This window comes from Rhinopithecus bieti, unplaced genomic scaffold (genome assembly GCF_001698545.2).
Source record: "Rhinopithecus bieti isolate Rb0 unplaced genomic scaffold, ASM169854v2 scaffold_11944, whole genome shotgun sequence".
Classification (NCBI taxonomy): Eukaryota; Metazoa; Chordata; class Mammalia; order Primates; family Cercopithecidae; genus Rhinopithecus; species Rhinopithecus bieti.
In genome coordinates this window covers 3,272,988-3,294,052 of record NW_016807378.1, presented here as the reverse complement: position 1 = coordinate 3,294,052, position 21,065 = coordinate 3,272,988, and the positions used below count along the sequence as shown (strand labels likewise).

Genomic DNA, 21,065 nt, shown 5'->3' with positions numbered 1-21,065 from the left:
GAGTCAAAGAACCAGAAATCGGCAGCATTGTATCATTAAAGATTCTTCATTAGAGACTAGCAGTGTTTAGCACTTCAAATGTGTGGATTTCACACTTCTCTAAGGCCAAATAATTAATAAATAGAGTGCTCTTAGCAAAGTTTTTCATTAACAAGACTTTCTTGGGTTAATGTTAAGATTAGCTTTTTTTTGGACCAGGTCCCTATGACTGTGGCTTAGGGAAGTGGCAGGGAGGGGCATGGGTGTAGAGCATGAAGAAGCAACGAGCATGTGTTGGCCATAAGAGACCAGAACAAAGGTCTGGAAAATTGTGCCACTTCTCACTGAAATAGTTGCAACTTTAAAAGGATTTACACATTTCAGGTGATACTGGCAGTGCTGTCTAATTTTCATAAACTTTTTCTAGATCTTCAGATTTTCTTTGTACAAAAGAGGTGAGCTCATTCATTCGTTTATTAAAACCATTTATTGAGCAAGACACGGAAAGAAAAAGTATTTCATGATCTCACTTATATGTGGAATCTTTAAAAAAAGTCGTATATATACAGAGTAGAGGAAAGACAACAATGAGGATACTAAGAACCAGAAGAGGAGAGTGGAAATGGATATGTAGGTCAAAAGATACAAAGTAGCAGATATGTGGAATGGCCAAGTCTAAAGATCTAATGTACAACATAAGGACTATAGTTAGTAGAATTATACTAGGCACTTTTAGGAGGATTTTAGCTATTCTTGTCACACACAAAAAATATGCGATGATAGCTATGTTAATCTGCTTCACTATAGTAGCCATTTTATTATCTATATGTATCTCATAATATTATTTTGTAAACTTCAAATATATGCAATAAAATTTATTTTAAAAAGAAAAAAAAAATGGCCGGGCACGGTAGCTCATGCCTGTAATCCCAGCACTTTGGGAGGCCGAGGCAGGCAGATTACCTGAGGTCAGGAGTTTGAGAACACCCTGACCAACATGGTGAAACCCTGTCACTACTAAAAATACAAAAAGTTAACCAGGCATGGTGGCGGGCAACTGTAGTTCCAGCTGCTTGGGAGGCTGAGGCAGGAGAATCACCTGAACCCGGGAGGCAGAGGTTGCAGTGAGCCGAGATTGTGCCACTGCACTCCAGACTGGGTGACAGAGCAAGACTCCATCTCCAAAAAAAGGAAAAAAAAACAAAACAAAAAAATTATTTATTGAGCACGTACTTAATAGCTACCAGATCTGGGGTCACAGAGAACCAGACAGGTGCTTTACCATGGAGCAGTCACTATCGTAGGAGGTGGGTGAATAGTCTGTAGATAAGTAATGGCAGTGCAGCAGTAGCAGGGGTGCATGCTTAGTACTTGAGGTTACAAAGCAGGAAATGACTAACTCAGTTTGGATGGCTCCCAGCAGACATCGGGGAGAAAGTGTTCCAGGTGGGGCTTACGGGGACAAATAGGAGTTTGCAGGCAAAAGAGAAGAGAAAGAACATGTAAGGATAGGTCGTTCCACAAAGGCATGGAGGTATCTTTGGAAAAGAATGACAGTGGTCTGGGGAACTCTGTGAAGATCCACGTACTAGAATAGAGGAGCCTTTATACAGGAGTGGGCTCTTAGCTTTAGGTACCAGGCTAAGGAGTTTGTGTTTTGCTTGTAGTGGATGAGGACCTGTTGGAATAGGAAGGCAACATAACTAGATGTGGAGGTGAAAGAAAAGGTAAATGCCTGCAAGATGAGTGGCAGGAAATGTTGGGCCCCTGAGAGCCTGTGGGTAGCAGTCTATTTAGGTCACAGTTGGGGGCAGCAAGTTCAGGTTCCATTAAATCTCATCTTTTTTCTTTCTTTTTTTTCTTTTTTTTTTTTTTAAGACAGAGTCTGACTCTGTTGCCCAGGCTGGAGTGCAGTGGTGCGATCTTGGCTCACTGCAGCCTTTGCCCCCTTGGTTCAAGCAGTTTTCCTGCCTCAGCCTCCCTAGTAGCTGGGATTACAGGTGTGTGCCACACGTCCAATGAATTTTTGTATTTTTAGTAGAGATGGGGTTTCACCATGTTGGCCAGGCTGGTCTCGAACTCCTGGCCTCAAATGACCTGTCCGCCTTGGCCTCCCAAGGTGCTGGGATTGATTACAGGCGTGAGCCACCATGCCTGGCCTCCATTAAATCTCATCTACACTTTAAGTGTATGGGATACCAAGATGTAGAAGACATGGACTGTACCTTGAAGAAGCTTGTAGTCTGTTACACAGGGAACTCAGCAGAGTCTGATTGTGGGCGGTGCCCTGACACATGAAGTAAGGAACTATGAGACCAGGAAAGAATGGTGAATCTCATGCTGCTTGCCTAGTTAAGAGTCAAGCCATCATTCCCCTCGTATACTAAGTGATTTGTTTTTAACTCGTAGCACATTTTGTGTCACTTTATAATATTACGGTGTTTCCCAGTCACTGGTCTGGTGAAGTGAGCTCTGGGCACCTGGCTCCCTGGCTTACCCCTCTCCATACACTTCACGTCTAGCACATGTTTCAGGCACGTGTCAGGTGAGGTTTCGTGGAGGAGACATCTGAGCTGGACCTGGAAAGATTTTCCTTGGTGGTCTTAAGGGGTATTGCAGCTATAATACCTTAGCATGGCAGGATGGGTTCAGGAAACTGGAAGCTTGATATGTATTTTGATGGTGGTAAAATGAATTAAGGTGGTGGTGGTGTGTCATGAAAAATAGTTAGGGGTCAGATGGTGGGGACAATACTGAGCATCATACTAAAGCAGTTTATTCCTTTAGATGTGGGCAGTAGGAGCCATGGAAGGTCTTATAACTGAGAGCAGTGTTTTAGGTAGCTGTGTAGAGGATGGATTAGAAAGAAAAATGATTGGCCGGGCACAATGGCTCACTCCTGTAATCCCAGCACTTTGGGAGGCCGAGGTGGGTGGATCACGAGGTCAGGAGATCGAGACCATCCTGGCGGACACGGTGAAACCCTGTCTCTACTAAAAATACAAAAAAATTAGCCGGGCGTGGTGGCGGGCCCATGTAGTCCCAGCTGCTCTGGAGACTGAGGCAGGAGAATGGTGTGAGCCTGGGAGGCGGAGCTTGCCGTGAGCCAAGATCGCGCCACTGCACTCCAGCCTGCGCCACAGAGCGAGAGACTGTCTTAAAAAAGAAAGAAAGAAAGAAAGAAAAATGATCAGAGGCATAGTTACAGTATCAAGGCTAGTGAAACTATTCATTAGAGGATTAAGAAAGTAAGATTATGTGACGTCTCTTTATTGCCTCATAGAGAGTGAGCCACTAAGAAAACTTCATTCATATTTATGTTTCATCTGGAAATAGTTACAACAGAAATAACTTCTATCTAACATAGCAGTGTTGTATTTACTACGCAGCCTTAGACATTTTTACTTGCTCATCTCTTTCAGACTCTTGTAACCCAATGCAAATGTGTAGTTTGTAAGCAGTTCCTCTAAGATGCAGGAGTTCTATGGAGTCAGCACGTGATAATGTTATCAGCTGCCGTTGACTGATACAGACTCCTGAGAAGGTGGGACTTGAGTTATCGCCAGACACTTGCAGGGATATGAGATAGAAGTTCTGAGTAACCAGGAGTTAACACAGCCTTTCTCTGCATGTTCTTTCTCTGAAAGCTGTTTTTTATAAGCCCCTGGGTGAATGCAGACACATATTTTCTCCAGGGATTGCCATTGTTTACCGCCTGAGGGCCGTCAGTCCTTCTAGTTTGGGAACAAGTAGTATCAGCCCCTGACAACCCTGAATGGGTGGCCTGGCCGTTTCTGGTGATTTTCCACATTGGTGCTGATTTCTGGTCAATGATTTATATTGGGGATTAACCGAGACCTTGCTGTCTGAACTTTCTCATTGGACATGCTGTGAGACTGGTTCAGAGGCTGTTTTTCATGAGCCTGTCCTTACACCTAATCTTAGCCTGTGCCCCTTCTCCCTCTCTGGCTCTCCGTCCCTCTCACTCCGTCATTTACTCCATCAGTATGTAACCACTGAGGACCTGCTGTGTTCTCAGCACTGGGTGCACAGTGATGAGCAAAACCCAGTTTGTGCTCTAGGCTCCTGTAGACTTCACTGTCTGGTAGTAGAGGGATGGGCACATGTTCATCTTGTAGTCATTCAGATAAATGGAACACAGTAGCCGTGCTACATGCTGTGAGCGAGAGGTGTAGGGTCCTGTGAGAGCGCATGTTAGGGTGATCTGACCAGTTCTCATGGGTTAGAGTTCTTCCAAACAAGACATAAGCACCTCCAAGGTAGAGATGGCATATTTTCTTTTTCTTTCTTTTTTTAGACAGGGTCTCACTCTCTTGTTCAGACTGGAGTACAGTAGTGTGATCTTGGCTCACTGCATGCTTGAACCCCTAGGTTCAAGCGATCCTCCTGCTTTAGCCTCCTGAGTACCTGGGACCATAGGCAGATGCCACCATGCCTGGCTGATTTTTTTTTTTTTTTTTTTTTTTAAAGAGATAGGGTCTCACTCTCAGCCAGGCTGGTCTCAAACTGCTGGGCTCAAGTTATCCTCCTGCATCAGCCTCCCAAAGTGCTGGGATTACAGGCGTGAGCCACTGCACCCAGTTTGAGATGGCATCTTCTTACCCCCATAATTTTAGCATGTTGTTTGTGTTCCATCCACACACAGTCCATGTGTGACCAGTGAATGACTGGCCAGCTTCTGTAGGGCTTTCTTTTCTACTGTTGCTGGGACAAGTTGCTATGGCATCAGTGTAGAAGAAATGGTTAATTAGTAGCTTCTCACAGGTTAATAAATGTTCTTTACTGCTTCCTCTGGCAGTATCCACAGATACATACCTCCTAGATCTTCAGGGGGATGGATGGGGAGATAAAACACCCCCGTTCTGTAGACCTCTCCCAAGACAGTGACATGTGGTTCCCTCAGTGTCCCCTTCATCTATACTTTTGGTTGTTGGCTTTCTTTTCTTTCTTTCTTTCTTTTTTTTTTTTTTTAGACAGAGTCTCGCTCTGTCACCAGGCTAGAGTGCTGTGGCGTGATCTCAGCTCACTGCAACCTCTGACTCCCTGGTTCAAGCAACTCTCCTGCCTCAGCCTCCCAAGTAGCTGGGATTACAGGCATGTGCCACCATGCCCAGCTAATTTTTGTATTTTTAGTAAAGACGGGGTTTCACTGTCTTGGCCAGGCTGGTCTTGATCTCTTGACCTCGTGATCTGCCCACCTTGGCCTCCCAAAGTGCTGGGATCCCAGGCATGAGCCACCGCGCCTGGCCAGGTATTGGCTTTCATATCCTAAAATATTTTTTTCCTTTTGATGAACCCCAGCTGATAAAAACGGACTCCATGGGCTGGGCACAGTGGTTCACACCTGTAATCCCAGCACTTTGGAAGGCCAAGGCAGGAGGAGGATCACTTGAGACCAGGAGTTTGAGACTAGCCTGGGCAACATAGTGAGACCTCTGTCTCTACAAAAAAAATTTAAGAATTAGCCAGGCATGGTGTACCTGCCTGTGGTCCCAGCTACTTGGGAGGCTGAGGTGGAAGGATCACTTGAGCCGGGGGGGTCAAGGCTATAGTGAGCCATGATCATGCCACTGCACTCTAGCCTGGGCAGCAGAGCTAGACCTTATTAAAAAAAAAAAAAGAAAGGAGTGGTGGGGGCATATGACTAGAAGGCAGTTTAACACTGTCTTGTAGAATCTTGCCTGAGAAGTTTCTTTGTAAATCACTCTCCCCATGCTTTGTGCTGATGCTGGCGTGGGTCCCCTGTGGAAGACATTATTCTTTGCTTATTTCCGCTGGGTTATCTTTTTCCTTTTTTTTTTTAACTTTACGTTGATGATCTGGTGCCAAACTGGGACTACAGCGATGTAGGAGCCTCTTTTCTGACCTGAAGAATGACTCGGTCCGTAAATGTTGAGCCACCTGGGAAAGGGAGGCAGAGAAGAGATTCCTGTCATTGGTTCTTGTTGCCAAGGACTTTATGACCTGATTGCAATCATGACACGTGCTGAAATGATATCACATAGGGCAGAAAAAGATATGCGTTACCAGCAAAGAAGCCCAGGTCAAAGGCTTTGAATGTTTAGGGAAAGGGGAGGCCTCCACCAGCTGGAAGGCTCATGAAGGATGAGGCGTTGGGAAGATAGGCAGAAACCAGACATGCAGAAATCGGCAAGGACAGTACAGGCCATGACAGCAGTTGTGCACCCACGTACAAAGTTCAAGGTGTTCACAGGAAGCATTCGATAATCTAGTAGTACTACTGGACTGAGTTAGGGTTTGTGGGGTGGGGGGTATGTGGAAGACCCTTGTTTGATGTAGCTTTGGTCTAGCATTCAAGGGAAATAAGCTTTCTGATTTTCATTGTTTTAATGTGGAAGAAGGGGGTGGAGAACCCTCACGCATCCCTCCCGGTGAAGGGAAGGGGCCAGCAGATGTTTCCTTAGAGAAGCCAAGCTAGAGCTCCTTCCTAGGCCCAGGGCAGTCCAGTCCTGCATGGGTGTGAGTTTGCCTTAGGACTGGCCATGGCCCGGGAAGAGGAGCACTGCATTTGTTGCTTCTTTCTTGGTGGCTCCCTGACTCCATTCAATTACAAAGTGGCTCTTACACTGTTAAAGCTTGAGTGTCTCTGGGCTACAATTTCTAGCCACAGACCTTCATTTGCTGTGCCTCAAACATGACCTTGAGGCCACATCCCATTATATATACAGCCCACAACAACGTTAACCGGTCTTCTATCTGGTAAGGCAGGCACAGTGCAAACTCCATGCTTTTCTGCTGGGATCTCTCTCTGTATTGCCTCTTTAGCAAGAATTTCCATGGCAATCCAAGATGTAAGAGAAGCCAATGATGGGCTCACTTCGAACTGTGTTATATTATTTAGGGGAAAAAAAATAAAATGAAATAAAAACTAGATTACAGTGCCTGGAGAGGATCACAGTGTGAAAGTGACAGGTCAGGCTGTGTTTGTCCTTGCTGCTTATGTGCAGCCAGTGGGAAAAACAAGGGCAGCTACAACTACAGCATCTGAGGCTTAAAAAAGAGGTGACATATTGTGCATTTCTAAAGGAATTTTTGTGTTACAGAGAAGCTTTATATCTCTCTGACACATTAGACAGGTGTGGTGTAAGGCACAAAGGAAGACGGTCCCTAGGTGACTGCAGGATTGTTTTAGGAAAATAATAATTTAAGTTAACTTTATTGAAAGTCATTTTTGTAGCATCAGGTTTACTGAATCAAGCACCTCTCTCTCTCTCTCTCTCTCTCTCTCTCTCTCTCTCTGTGTGTGTGTGTGTGTGTGTGTGTGTGTAGATCATGGCTGCAGCAGGACTATGCTGTGTAGCTTGGAGAACCACTTTCAGTTACATCAGTGATGGTGCTGCTTATCTTCTGGCCCTTAGGAAATGCTGCATCTTAGTAACATATTAAAATCCAGGGCTGTGGAATCTGTAAGCTCACCCCTTTGGAGGGCAGGGCTGTAGAAATACACATAGGTGCCAGTGCAGTGGCTCATGCCTATAATTTTAGCACTTTAGGAGGCCAAAGTGGGTGGATCGCTTGAGCTTAGGAGTTCGAGACCAGCCTGGGCAACATAATGAAATCCTGTCTCTACAAAAAAATGCAAAAGTTGGTCTGGTGTGGTGGAGCAAGCCTGTAGTCCCCATGAGCTACCACAGTCCCATGCTACTTGGGGAGCTAAGGCAAGAGGATCGCTTGAACCTGAGAGGTTGAGGCTGCAGTGAGCTGAGATCGTGCCACTACACTCCAGCCTGGGTGATAAAGTGAGACCCTGTCTCAAAAAAATAAAAAAAGAAGGAAATATAGGTAGGGCTTAGGATGTCATGTCAGGGCCACTGACAAGACTCTCTTCAGAACCTAGTTGATATCAACCATGCATATACAATCCCAAACAGCCAAAAAGATCTTCCAGAATTGTTTGGCATGGCATACTTCTTTAAATGGGTAAGTATAGTTTAATTCTGGAAACATTTAGAATTAAACATAGAAAATGTTAATAGAATTAAAACCATAGTGTTAATGTTTTTGATTTAAAGGATTTATGTATATTTGATATTTCAAGTAATTAAAAAAATAATTTGGCCTAGATAACAGATCAGCCTGTATTTCCAAATTAAAATGTACAATGAATTAGCTGATTTAAACATTTGATTTGGGGGAAGGTTGAAATTGTACTAGTTTTATAAGCAATATTTTAGTGCATTTAAGAGAATTTATTAGGTTTCTAAGACTTGTTTCAGGGAAGATTTTATAATTTAAAGCAGGTAGTTCTAATATTTAAAAGAAATAATTACTATTCATGGCTTGAAACACAGATGAAAGAAAGAACATGGGTTTTTGAAAAGTGAGCTTGCTCATCTGAAAAGCAAGGACATGAGAATTAAGACGAGCTTTTAATGAAATAATGACTGCAGCATAATGCCCAGGCCACAGTACTCAGTTAAGGACCTGTTGAAGTCATAATTTTTAGAAGTCACTGAACAACAGGATACGTTCTGAGAAATACATCATCAGGTGATTTTAGTCATTGTTAGAAAATCATCAAGTGTGCTTACGTAAACCTAGATGGAATAGCCAACTACACACCTAGGCTGCAAACCTGTGTGGTGTTACTGTACTGAATACTGTAGGCCATTGTAACACAATGGTAAGTATTTGAGTATCTAAACATAGAAAAGATACACTAAAAACATGCCATTATAATTTTATGGGACCACCATCATGTATGCAGCTCATTGTTGACCAAAATGTCATTATGTGGTACATGATTGTACTTCAGTCAAAGTATGAGTTGACACTGTTTAACTTTAAGGGGTGCCATTTGTATAGGCTGTGGTACAGAGTCAAATAGGGCTGTCTTGGATATTGATTTTATTCTTTCAACCCCAAGTGCTGCAAGAAATTGAAAATTAGTTCTATAGGTTTTGTGTCACACCCATCAAACTATTCCATCTGTTTTCCCAGAAAATAAGCAAGTTTGAGGGTAGGCGACATTTTTGTCATCTGGACAAGGTTCAGACGAAATTGTATGTAATACAGAGCCCTGGATCTATTTCACCTTGGCCACTCAAATAGCCCTGAACAGGATGCACAGTGAGGCCCCAGGCTAGAGGATGCTTGGCTTGTCTGCAGACGTTGTCATTTAGCTCTGGCTTCTGGTAATTAGGTACTCCTAGCTGGGCTCTGCTGTCAGCAAGCCTTCGAGACAAATTGCAAAATCTGTACAACCATCTGAGAGATGGAGAAGTAGATGCAATGACACTACAGGGGATATTGGTAGTTCTCAAAAGTTTGAAAGAGAATGCTTGGAAAAGCAATCCTCAAAACTGAATTTAGAGGTCCTTTTCCTGTGGTAAAAGGGTTCAGTCACAGAAGCAGGATCTGAGAAGATCTTGCAGGCAGGAATGATAGACTGAATCTAAGGGGATGAAATGGAGTAGAAAAAATGTAAGGTTCTGTTTTGAGGTCTGAAAATCTCAGCTATGCATTAAAAAGACTGGAAACAGGGGTAGGGACTATCCAAAGAGGAACCCATATGAAAAAGACCTAGAAGTTTAAGTTGGCATATATTGATAATTTATTATGCTCCTTAAAAATTTAATGCAGTGTTTGGCTGCATTAACAGAGGTAGAGTATTTAGGATGAGAGAGGTAATAAACTCACTCTGATGCTGTAGCAGGAGCACTGCCACACTTCTGGACTCCAAGCTTTGAAAGGAAAACAGACAAAGGATGGTCACAGGATGGTGTGTGGGAGTGTTCCAAAGCTTGTCAGATAACAAAGGAACACAGAAGGTTTAGCTTGTGTACAACTCCAGGAGGACCTGAGAGCTGCCAGTAATATCTGAAAGGCAGTTATATAAATAAAGGACTGGACTTCTTGTTAAGAGGAACAGGAAGGATCTGGGATGAAAGTTAAAGCAGACCCCCCAAAGAAGGGTCTTCTTATTCATAAATATGTTCTAAGATAGAATGGGCTACTTCCTCAATTTTAGAAGTGCTGACTTAGGCTTATGAGAACTTAGACTTTCAGGAATGGGCATGGATGACCCAGGGATACTTTCTAGCACCAAGATTTCATGATTCCTTTGCCTTACGGTGATGACCATGTCCTGCACAGTCCCAATACTGGCAGGTGGTGGGCAGAGCCATGACTATAGGACATTCTAGGCAGTGATGAGAGAGTCTTTGGAATTCTCAGCCAAGATTTCCCTAAGGACATTTTGATATTGGTCTTCAGTGTTTCCAGTTCTTTAGTCTGCTAAGGAAGATCTGGGGGATATGGTCACTTCCTTTCAGTAGAGGCTGTGTTATTTCCTTATTCATTCTTTTCTCTGTGCCCAGCAGTGTGCTAGATGCTAGGGGTACTTTGAGGAAGAAGACAGAGTTCTTCCCCTCTTCAAGTATGCAGTATACCTGGGAAGAAGTGAGGCAGCAAACACAAATTTTACAACTAACTATAAAGTTATAAATACTGTTACAGTTTGGGTACATCCTAGGAAGGAGAAGTGCAGTTCGTGCCACCATGGGGGTGTAGAGCAAGACAACCAAACCTAGTTGGGCAGTTAGAAAAGATTTCCCCAAGGGAGTGACATCCAAGTGAGGCCTTGAAGGAGAAGTAGCATTTAGCACAATTGTCTCAGGCTGGTAAAGCACATGAGTGAATGCCACAGCAGTGGGCTTCAGACTTGTTCTTGACCAAAAGAATTTTTCACAAGGATGGAGCTGAGCTGATACAAAACCAGCCAACAGTAGTGCTATGAAATGGTGGTTTTCCATTTACTGTATGGAATATCTAGAAATAATTTCAGTTCTTGGTATTTAGAGCAAGTTGAAGTCATAAATAGGACCTGCTCAGAAGAACCTATGTTTGTATGTGTGATTTTTATTTCACATGGTATCTTAGTGATACATTTCTCTGCTTAGCTTCTGGGGATGTTTTTTCCTATTATATTATGGTTTTCTGAAGTCAAGTTATCTAAGACTTCTCAGTTTCCTGGTGGGATACGGATAAAAGGTTTTTGTTTATACTTTTGGGCATCGTTCTTTCCCCAGAAGGTTATATAACTTGGAGAAGATTGAGTCATTTTTTTCACTGACTACCTTTAGGGGATGTCTGCTTTTGTACTGTTAGCTTCTTGTCATTGCAGGGCTTCCATGGCCACAGCAGCTCATTCATTCTCTTGTGACTGTGATTCTAGCTGGAGTTAACTATCAGTAGAAACTTGAATGAGAAGGAAAATGAATATGAACGTGAATATGAAAAATCAAAGATTAGAAGAGAAGTGGGTTTATTCCCAGACAAATCCTTGTTTGTATTTGTTGCTTATATGAGTGAGCCACCACCCATTTCGGTATCAGCATACAAACAGATAAAAAGGCACATCTTAAAAAGATAAATTTCGGCTGGGTGTGGTGGCTCACACCTATAATCCCAGCACTTAAGGAGGCTGAGGTCACCTGAGGCCGGGGGTTCGAGACCAGCCTGACCAACATGGAGAAAAACCCCATCTCTACTAAAAATACAAAATTAGCCAGGCGCGGGATTACATGCCTGTAATCCCAGCTACTCGGGAGGCTGAGGCAGGAGAATCACTTGAACCTGGGAGGCGGAGGTTGCCGTGAGCCAAGATCGTGCCATTGCACTACATCCTGGGTGATAAGAGTGAAACTCCGTCTTAAAAGAAAAAAAAAAAAAAGATAAATTTCTATTCTCAGATGCTGGTCTAAGTTTAAATTTAAATGCCTTTCATCTTAATTTTCCTGGTAAACATTTTTGCAGACAATTGTGCTGTTTTATTTTTCTAGCATTAGTAAACACATAGTTGTAATTTTAAAATTCTTGATTCTGAATTCTGTTTCTTGCTTTCAGGGGCTTTGTTGGTTTGGCTTTTTGGTAACCCACCTCATGGTAAATTCTTCTATCTTTCAGGTAGGAATGAATTGATAGCCAGATACATCAAACTCAGGACAGGCAAGACGAGGACCAGAAAACAGGTAAAATAACCCACCTGGAAATTGTGCATGTCAGCGAATGGCCCACAAAGGCATTTTGGCTGCAGTGGCTGGCTATGCTTTGGCTCCTAGGAGCCCCCAATTTGAGTTCCCTGTAAGGACGTCAGTGTTGGAGGTATTTTAAATTGGCTCAGTTTTCACTGTTCATCATTTCAGTGACCCTTTATTATGTGGTCTTACAAGTTCCTTTTATACTCAAGTGGGAAAGTGTCACTGCTAAGGACGGTGTATGAACTGCTCCTGTGCAGTATTTCAAAGCTAACATTTCTTTCCCAAAATGTGTGCCTGCGAACATTGCAAAAACTGCAGGTGCAAATGCACTTGCAGGTCATGAAATTTTGAGATTTTGTGCATTGTAAAATCCTGGAACGATTATATATTAGTCATAATTTCAATGAAAAAGTAACACCAGCAGCCTTGAGTACTGGCCTTAATGTAATGCTAAATGATGTGAGTCCAGGGAACTGTTGCTTTTTAAGCGATGGCTTTTTGTCAGTAGCTGCTGTGACTGAAATGAAGTTACCAACTTCAATACCTCTGTGCAGAGCAGTATCAGGAATTCTCTGCCCTTTGTCAGAGTTCTGCCTTCCCTCATTCTTTCAGATGTAAAACAGCCCAAATCTCTGACATGAGCCAGTTTAGAATTGGAACGGATGAGAAGTTAGTGTTTAAAACCAAAAAAAGAAAGGAGGGGGGAAAAAACCCCAAAAACCTCATGGGTGAGTTGTTAACAGAAAATAATTAATTATTTTTTAATGTTGATTTATGCTGAATGATACGGCATGAACCTTAAAAACTGTAATCAGACCAAAAAGCTAGCTAAACTGTGGTCTCATTAAGATTGAGCAGCAGATTTCAGTTCTCTTCCCAGTGAGGAATTGTTTTCATGAGTGTTTATAACGGGGAGAGGCTCTTCCCCAGGAATGCTACTTGTGCCACAGCCTGGGAGCCTGGCTGCTGAGTCAGCACAAAGAGAAGTGGCCTCCTGCCAGCGCACAGAGGCAGCGCATTGTCTGTTTGGGGGATGCTAGTGGCCCTCATCAAGTCTGAGAATCACAGAAGAACAAAATTCGGGTGAAAACAAGTAACAGCAGGAGCCAGATGGAGGGGTGAAGAGGATGGGGGAGTTTCTGCTTCTCTGTACTTAAAAAAAGAAAAGTACCAAAGCAAATTGGAAAAAAGAAAAATTGAATGATTGAAGCTCAAAGACAAAGTTAAAGATAAAAGGACCGTTTATTATAAATCCTATTTTAGAGTCGCTGGAGAGTTGGAAATGGGGTAATCACCACGCAGTCTGAGTCGCTGAACTTTTAAATGGAAGATTCTAAATTTCAGAAACCAGTGGATCTAATCACCTATATACTGACAGTGCGGGACCTGGGCTGTCTGCTGGTCTGTGAGCTCTGGTCATTTGCCCGGTGACCCTTCACTGAGGGACTCTTCTAAATTTAACCAAGTCCCACTGAAAGAGATGCAAATTTTAGTGGAATCATTGTGTTTCAGAAGCTGGGCTTGGCTACATTTCCACGCCCTGGCGTCCTGGGGATGTTTTTAGGCAGCAGTTGGTGATACCTCTCCAATGTGAATTTGTTGTTCAGCAAATCCATGTGGTTTTCAACCCAGATTTTTAACAGGATGGCTGGCTGGCTGTATTCACACATTTCGCTTTGTAATAATATGCAAATCCACTTGGCGCCCAGTCAATACCCAAAAGAGTTGAAGGATTAAAGATATTTATAAGGGCAAAAAAAAAAAAAAAAAAAAAAAAAAAAAAAAAAAAAAAAAAAAAAAACCAGCTCTGCTAACTGGGTCTTTCCATTTCTCTTTGAGATCTAATTTACATGTCAGTATTATTTTAACATTTGCTACAGAATCCAGAGCTCTTAATGAGATCAGAATACAACTGACAGCTTCAGCTTTTTGATTCTGCAGAATGTGCTAATTTATGGATAGTCTCTTCTAAATTGAGAAAAAGGGATTTTCCCTCCTGATACTGAGAAGCTATAAATATTTTCATTTACCTTTACCCCCACCTTTTTAATTTTAGAATGAAAAGAGCCCCTCTCATCCCTCCCAAAATTAGTTTTTCCCAGTGCCCATGATTTCTCTCGGGTGGGAAAACTAAGATGAGTCTTAATTTTCATCCTGAATCAAGTCACTGCAGTGATGACCCAGTATGAAAAGCTTAGAGCAGCGCTGGGGGCTTGTGTCTGGCTGGGACTGTGTACTCCTAACTGCAGAGCTTTGTTGAGATGCAAATAACCACCCCCCCAACCCCACCCCAAAACCCTCCCAAAGAGTAGCGATTTTATATTTGATTTCCTTTTTTTGTTTTGTTTTGTTTTGTTTTGTTTTGTTTTGTTTTGTTTTGTTTCCCCTCATAAACCCGAACAATGTAGGTGTCTAGTCATATACAGGTCTTAGCAAGAAAGAAAGTTCGAGAAATTCAAGCCGCCATTAAGGTACGTCTGGCTTGCCCACTTGTAGGGGGCTTTTCATCTCCATGGTTACANTACCTTTACCCCCACCTTTTAATTTTAGAATGAAAAGAGCCCCTCTCATCCCTCCCAAAATTAGTTTTCCCAGTGCCCATGATTTCTCTCGGGTGGGAAAACTAAGATGAGTCTTAATTTTCATCCTGAATCAAGTCACTGCAGTGATGACCCAGTATGAAAAGCTTAGAGCAGCGCTGGGGCTTGTGTCTGGCTGGGACTGTGTACTCCTAACTGCAGAGCTTTGTTGAGATGCAAATAACCACCCCCCCAACCCCACCCCAAAACCCTCCCAAAGAGTAGCGATTTTATATTTGATTTCCTTTTTTTGTTTTGTTTTGTTTTGTTTTGTTTTGTTTTGTTTTGTTTTGTTTCCCCTCATAAACCCGAACAATGTAGGTGTCTAGTCATATACAGGTCTTAGCAAGAAAGAAAGTTCGAGAAATTCAAGCCGCCATTAAGGTACGTCTGGCTTGCCCACTTGTAGGGGGCTTTTCATCTCCATGGTTACAGGCTTTTCCTTTGTTTTCCTCCCTTCCCCTACCCTGCAGGTGTCTAGTCACATTCAGGTTCTTGCCAGAAGGAAATCTCGTGATTTTCATTCCAAGCTAAAGGTATGCGCTTTTCTGCTTTTTGGCTTGTGGTTGCTATGCATCTCACTTCCTGTTTTCCATGGTGACTGGTGAATGCCTGGTGCTGGGATTCTCGTAACCTAGTTTCCTTGCATGTGAGAGCTGTTTACATTTCTTTGTGTTTAATCTCTCTGTTTCTGTACTAGCCTCACATTAAACTCAGTGTGTGCGAGCGCGTGCGTGTGTTTGCGTGTGTGTGTGTGTGTGTGTGTTCCTAATAACAATGCAAATGCAGCAGAGAGCTCTTCTTGATAACTTTTCAGCACAGAAACGTAATTTTTTTTTTTTTTTTTTTACCTTAAGATGTCCACCAAGCAGCCCTGGGCTAGAAAAACTTAAAAAAAGAAAAGTCCAGAGATACAAAATTGAGTAGAAATTCTTTAGAATCATTTCCAAAGTGGTCATGAAATTACCTTTTAAAAAAATTTAGAGATTATTTTAACTCATGCTTTTGATGTATTTTTAAGAAGACTTATAAAAAATACGTCTTTTTCATGCATGTCTCTTTCTGCAGAGTATTTTCAGCGAGATTTCTTCCACATTGCTTTCTACTGTTTTTTAAGTGAATGGCGCTCTTATTAAGAGAAATCTGAGGAGTGGCCTTTAAAAAAAGATAGATCTTCGAGGTGGAAAAGCTCTTGATCAAACCCATTTGCAGTTTCATTTGTACTTGAGTTTACTTACTTTTTTTTTTTTTACTTGTACCTCATTTTCAGTCTCAAAATATATTTTATAGGAAAATGGGGCATTGATAATTTTTTATATACAGCTTCTTACTTTTCCCTTTATAAAATTTACAATAAAACATACCTGACTTTTATTTTTCTATAGTGCCCTATTTTAGAAATGCAAAGGGATTATAGTTTGCAAGGAGGAGCCTTCGTTTATAATAAAAATTGATTTTGGCCCATATTGATAACTTTCCCCTGTGCCTTTTTTGGTTTTGTTCTGATATTTTTCTATACAGTAATTAAATTTGTGTTTTTGTTCTGAACTAAAAAACAGTACAGTTTCACACTTGAGTGGTGAACACTGCGACTCTTCCCAAAGTCCTTCTACTTTTTTTTTATGCAAACAAGGCTGGCTGTGGAACAGGACAAGTGATTAGGAAGGAGCATTTGGTGTGCCCTCTGCAGTGGGCAGCATGCTGGCTCGCTCGCACGTGTGGCTGATGGTGGCTGGCTTTTAGCTGCACTGGCTGAGCAGTTGGAAGACTAAGATAACTTTATAGATCCTGCTTTTTAACCAAAGGTGCAATACTCTCTATATGGATGTAACTACCCCAGTTTTTGCTCAAGTTCTGACTCTGTTTCTAGTTTCTCTGAGCTAATGAATTAATGTTGTACAAAGAAGTTTACAGATAACAATGTTATTTCTATCTGTGATGATATGAATTGCTGTATTTCTGCACCGTCTATGTGGTTCCTGTGGACTTACCAGGCACACAGCCCTAGACTGAAAGCCCTGTAGGTGATGAATAAAGCTCTTCTGTTCAGAAGGGATTCCCATGGGATATAGGAAGCAGTCTTTTTCTCACTTGGTGAATTTTAGAGTTTTCTTCCATAGAAACAATTTTTCTGTTGCTTTATACATGTACATATGTAAAAATACACAGCTGTATTGATGCTTGTTTCTAAAAAAATTAACAATAATAAAAAAGAAACATTCCCTTGACTTTCAGCCCTGGGCCACTCTCTTTTGGGGCAGGCACAAGGAAGAGACAGAAACAGAAGCAGTAGGATAGCAACTGGCTCAGCATTTAAGCTCCAAGAACCACCTCCGTCTTCTTGTAGTTTCTTTCCTTCTTTCCTACCATATTGTTCTTGGAAAAATGGAGTCCTTTGTTTTTCCATCTGCTAATACCAACTGAGTGTTCCAGGCATGGTGCTCACTGTGATGGGCAGTTAACAGCCAATCTCCTATTCAGGGAGCTGGCCATGTAAATGGGAATGTAAACTAGAGGAGCACTTTGGATAAGTGTTAGCAGGAACAGCCGAAATGAAATGTGGGGTGCAGGGATGAGCTTCCTGAAGAGTGTACTGTTACTTTTGGGAATTGAAACAGGAAAGACAGCCTAATACGTGCTCCCTCATTTAAGCTCACTACAGTATTCTGTTTTTGGGGCATGATACTGAGGAAATGGGGGCTGAGAGAGTATAATTGACTAGTCACAAAGCCTTCCTAGTAAGTGGTGAAGCCAGGATTTGAACTCAGATCTTTTAACACCCTGAACGAATTGTTCTTTTAGATACAATTTTATCTAGTGGAGGTGGGCAAATGTTTTCAAGCAGAGGGCTTCACGCCAGCACACTGTACCTAACCCTGTCATCCCTCACAGTCTTTGGGACTGGGCATTCAGCCTTTGCTACCAGCCCTTCACTTGGCATCCACATTTTAACTTTGAGCCCTTGGTCAAAATGTGGACTTAATTTGGGTTGGTGCTGTGAGGGTCATCAGTAACTGGGGGGATGATATGGTCCTGGAGACAGAACTGCTTGTCACTACTCTGAGGGCATTAGGACAGTCGCAGAGAGTGAGGCTGGCTGTCACCTGCTTGCAGGAGTTGGTGCTGCTTTCACTCCCTCCATGAACTTCACTCCCTCCATGAACATTTTATCTCAAAGACCATATACTTAACCTTCCTAACCAGCCATTACCAGGATATGGGCTCAACTCTGTTGGTGTCCCAGCTCCATCCATACCCCCTTGTTCAGCTCTGGAGTCTAATAGCACATTTGTGAGGAGGCAGGGACAAGCATCTTTACCAAGGTCATCATGGGGTCAGGCTGATAGCCATGGTCTTTTTGGCCTCCCATACTAGCTAATGAGATAAACTTGCTACAGAAAATTGAGGTCATCCCAAAAGACAACAAGGATAGCTTCTGGGTGGGTGGGGAGCAGCGGGGGAGTGGCAGGAAGTATCCAAGCTTAAAACAGACACTGTGCTTTGCCTGGGAAGATGTAGAAAGGCCTCCTGGAGCAGGTGGCTGGTGGCCGACCATCCCAGTAACTACCCCTGCAGGCACTGCCGTAGCCAGGCTGGTCACCACTTCTCCACAAACTCAGACATGGAAGGGGTAGACAAAAGTCTATGCTCCTCATTTGAAGACCAAAGCTAGGCTTGCATTTGTCTGTCCCTCTGTGGAGTTGGAAAAGTGGCTTACCCACAATGGAGGCCACTGCCAGGTGTGTCTTCCTTGTGAACCTTGTTGCTTATAAGCTTCTCTTTACTTTCCAGGGAAGGGTGTGGCAGAGTTCTTTGGCCTGGTGTTTTCTAGCCTTTTTAAAGTAGCAAAACTCATGTTTCTAATGGAAACTTTCTCTCTCAAATCCTTAGTAATGGCCTCTTGGGCTATTCCATTGAACCAGGTTTGAAAAACCACCTGTTTTAGGCAGAAGGAAGAGGAGGTGTCTACCTCCTATGCTGTCCCTTCCAGCCTTTACAGACAGCTCCTGTGTCCCATTTAAAGCCCATGTTTTTAAGTTCTGTAGTTTCTAAGTTCTGCCATGTTCCTCGGAAGAAAACAGACTCCAGGAGAGAGTAGTCATTTTGATGTCACATTGATAGATAAGTCATCCTAGCTACAAAAGTTACTCTTCTGGAAATCTGTTAGAATAAATTCTAAAGGTCAGCTTTATGCTTCTGCTAATTGGCAGTTGTTCTCAATGTGCTGTTTGTGTACTAGATCACCCCCAAAATGTGTAGACTTAAATTTTAGTAAAGAAAAAAATTGTTCTAGTGAAAGTCGAAGATTTCAACATAGATTTGAACTTGAAAGGCATAGGAATGATTACTGAATTCAGTCCAGTGGTTTTCATTGAGAACCCAAGTGTGTTCTAGGTCCTTTTGTAGATGTTGGGCAATAGAATTGAATCCAGAGTTTGTGTTCTTGAGGAATGCTGAAATTTTCTGTTACTTTTTCCAGTGGGTATCCACAGCTAGGGAGCTCTGCAGTAGAAATTAAACAGGATAGTGCAGAGGCTGACCAAGTGAAAAGAGTGATTCATTCTGAGAGTGAGGGAATTAAAGAAAGCTTCACGGAGAAGTGTCGTTAGAACTAAACATAGTTGAAGTCAGAGAATTTCCATAAAGTTGGGACTATCTGGGGGACGATGAAGAACAGTGTGTAGTTGGGGGCATACGGTGGGAGGTAAGACTGGAGGAGCCTAAGGGAAGGGCCCTCGATCATCCCACTGAGGAGCAGGGATTCTTCTGTGGGCCTCGGGGTGTACACAGGGCTCATACAAATTAACACTCTGAAAAGACCTCCCTAGCCGGGTTTTGCAGGATAGCTAATAAGAGGGAGGCCAAGCCGGAGTCAGGGAGGCTAACTCCTGGGCTGCTTTACGAGTGGGGAAGAGAGTCGCAGGCCAGGACCAAGGGCCAACCCACACCCTCGGGGCTGCTTAGCACTCATCCTTGGCTGGCTCCCCGCTTCAGTGCTCTCTGCCCTCTCTGTAGTCTTTTCTGCTCATTGTATTTAACGAATAAATTATAAGTTCTGTCCTTATGAAGTCTGAAAAGTATTGTGTGCCAGAATTTTTCAGAAAGATTTTCAATAGCAGCATTTAAAAATTAACTTATTAAAAGTTGGGTTCTCTTAAAGTAATGGTAATTAACTAGGAGTGTGCATCAAAATTAACTATGAAGTGTTTGTTGCAAAATCTTATACAAAATTTAAACAGTACAGAGAATAACATATTAAACACTCATGTTTATACTATCTGGAATTGATCATTTTCATTATATAAGATTTTTTTTAATGAAAAATCAAGTGGCAAACGTTATTCTGTACTTTTTCCTCTACCTACCCTCCTTCTTCAACCAAAATTAATCTTTCTTTCCTACCACCCACAGTGTCTTTCCTTGCCATTTATTTCCCTTAGAAAATCAAATGCAGTGAAAACTCTCTTCTCTTTTTGCTCCTAGATTTTTGCCCATGGTCCTTTTTTTTTGAGACAGAATCTCACTCCATCGCCTGGGCTGGGGTACAGTGGCGCCATCTCGGCTCATTGCAACCTCCGTCTCCCAGATTCAAGCGATTCTCCTGCCTCAGCTTCCCAAGTAGCTGGGATTACAGGCACCTGCCATGACACCCAGCTAATTTTCGTGTTTTTAGTAGAGACAGGGTTTCACCATGTTGGCCAGGCTGGTCTCAAACTCCTGACCTCAAGTGATCTGCCTGCCCCAGCTTCCCAAAGTGCTGGGATTACAGACGTGAGCCACTGTGCCCAGCCGATTTTTGCCCAATTGTCTACCATGAATTTGTGCAATAGCCATTGGCACCAACATGAGACTTTTCCTCTGGAATTTTTAGCAGCTTAAGTTAAGATAGACTCGGCCAACAATTTGATTACCTTGGATACAGACCATGACTGCAGAGGAGAGATACGAGGTCCAGGAAATATAGGGGATGGTTGAACTAGAAAGGGAGTAATGCGAGGAGACAGTGAACCAGGAGCAGAGAAGCTGGGAGAGTAGAGACAAGGCGCCGGTAGATTGAAGCTGAGATTCAAGAGCTTGGTAAGATGGAGAACAGGGGAAAAAAAAAAAAAAAAAAAAAAAAAAAGCATTTGTGGCCAGAGCATAGTAATTTTGGAAATTAAATTTATACATGCAGAGTTGTGGGGATTTTCTCTCCCCGCTCCCCCACCCCCACCCCCCGTGAGGTTGGGGCATTTTCAAAATGTCTAGGACAAGGCTGGGCACGGTGGCTCACACCTGTAATCCTAGCACTTTGGGAGGCCGAGATGGGCAGATTGCCTGAGCCCAGGAGTTAGAGACCAGCCTGGGCAACACGGTGAAACCCTGTCTCTACTAAAATACAAAAAATTAGACAGGTATGGCAGTGTGCACCTGTAGTTATAGCTACTTGGCAGTGTGCACCTGAGTCAGGAGGATTGCTTGAACCTGGGAGGTGGAGGTTGCA

The 21,065-nt window shown here is 42.8% G+C and overlaps 1 protein-coding gene across 8 annotated transcripts in view; it reads left to right on the top strand.

The window, feature by feature from the left end:
- TEAD1 (TEA domain transcription factor 1) overlaps positions 1-21,065 on the top strand; it is a 203,569-nt gene that overhangs the window by 107,730 nt on the left and 74,774 nt on the right. For 2 of the 8 annotated variants that reach the window (XM_017881572.1, XM_017881579.1), the window contains exons 3-5: positions 11,929-11,993; positions 14,411-14,473; positions 15,055-15,117. In XM_017881572.1, the coding sequence (XP_017737061.1) occupies positions 11,929-11,993; positions 14,411-14,473; positions 15,055-15,117 (191 nt within the window). Of the gene's footprint in view, positions 1-11,928; positions 11,994-14,410; positions 14,474-14,800; positions 14,966-15,054; positions 15,118-21,065 lie in introns of those variants that run through there. The other 6 variants (XM_017881575.1, XM_017881574.1, XM_017881578.1 and 3 more) reach the window with 4 other exon arrangements.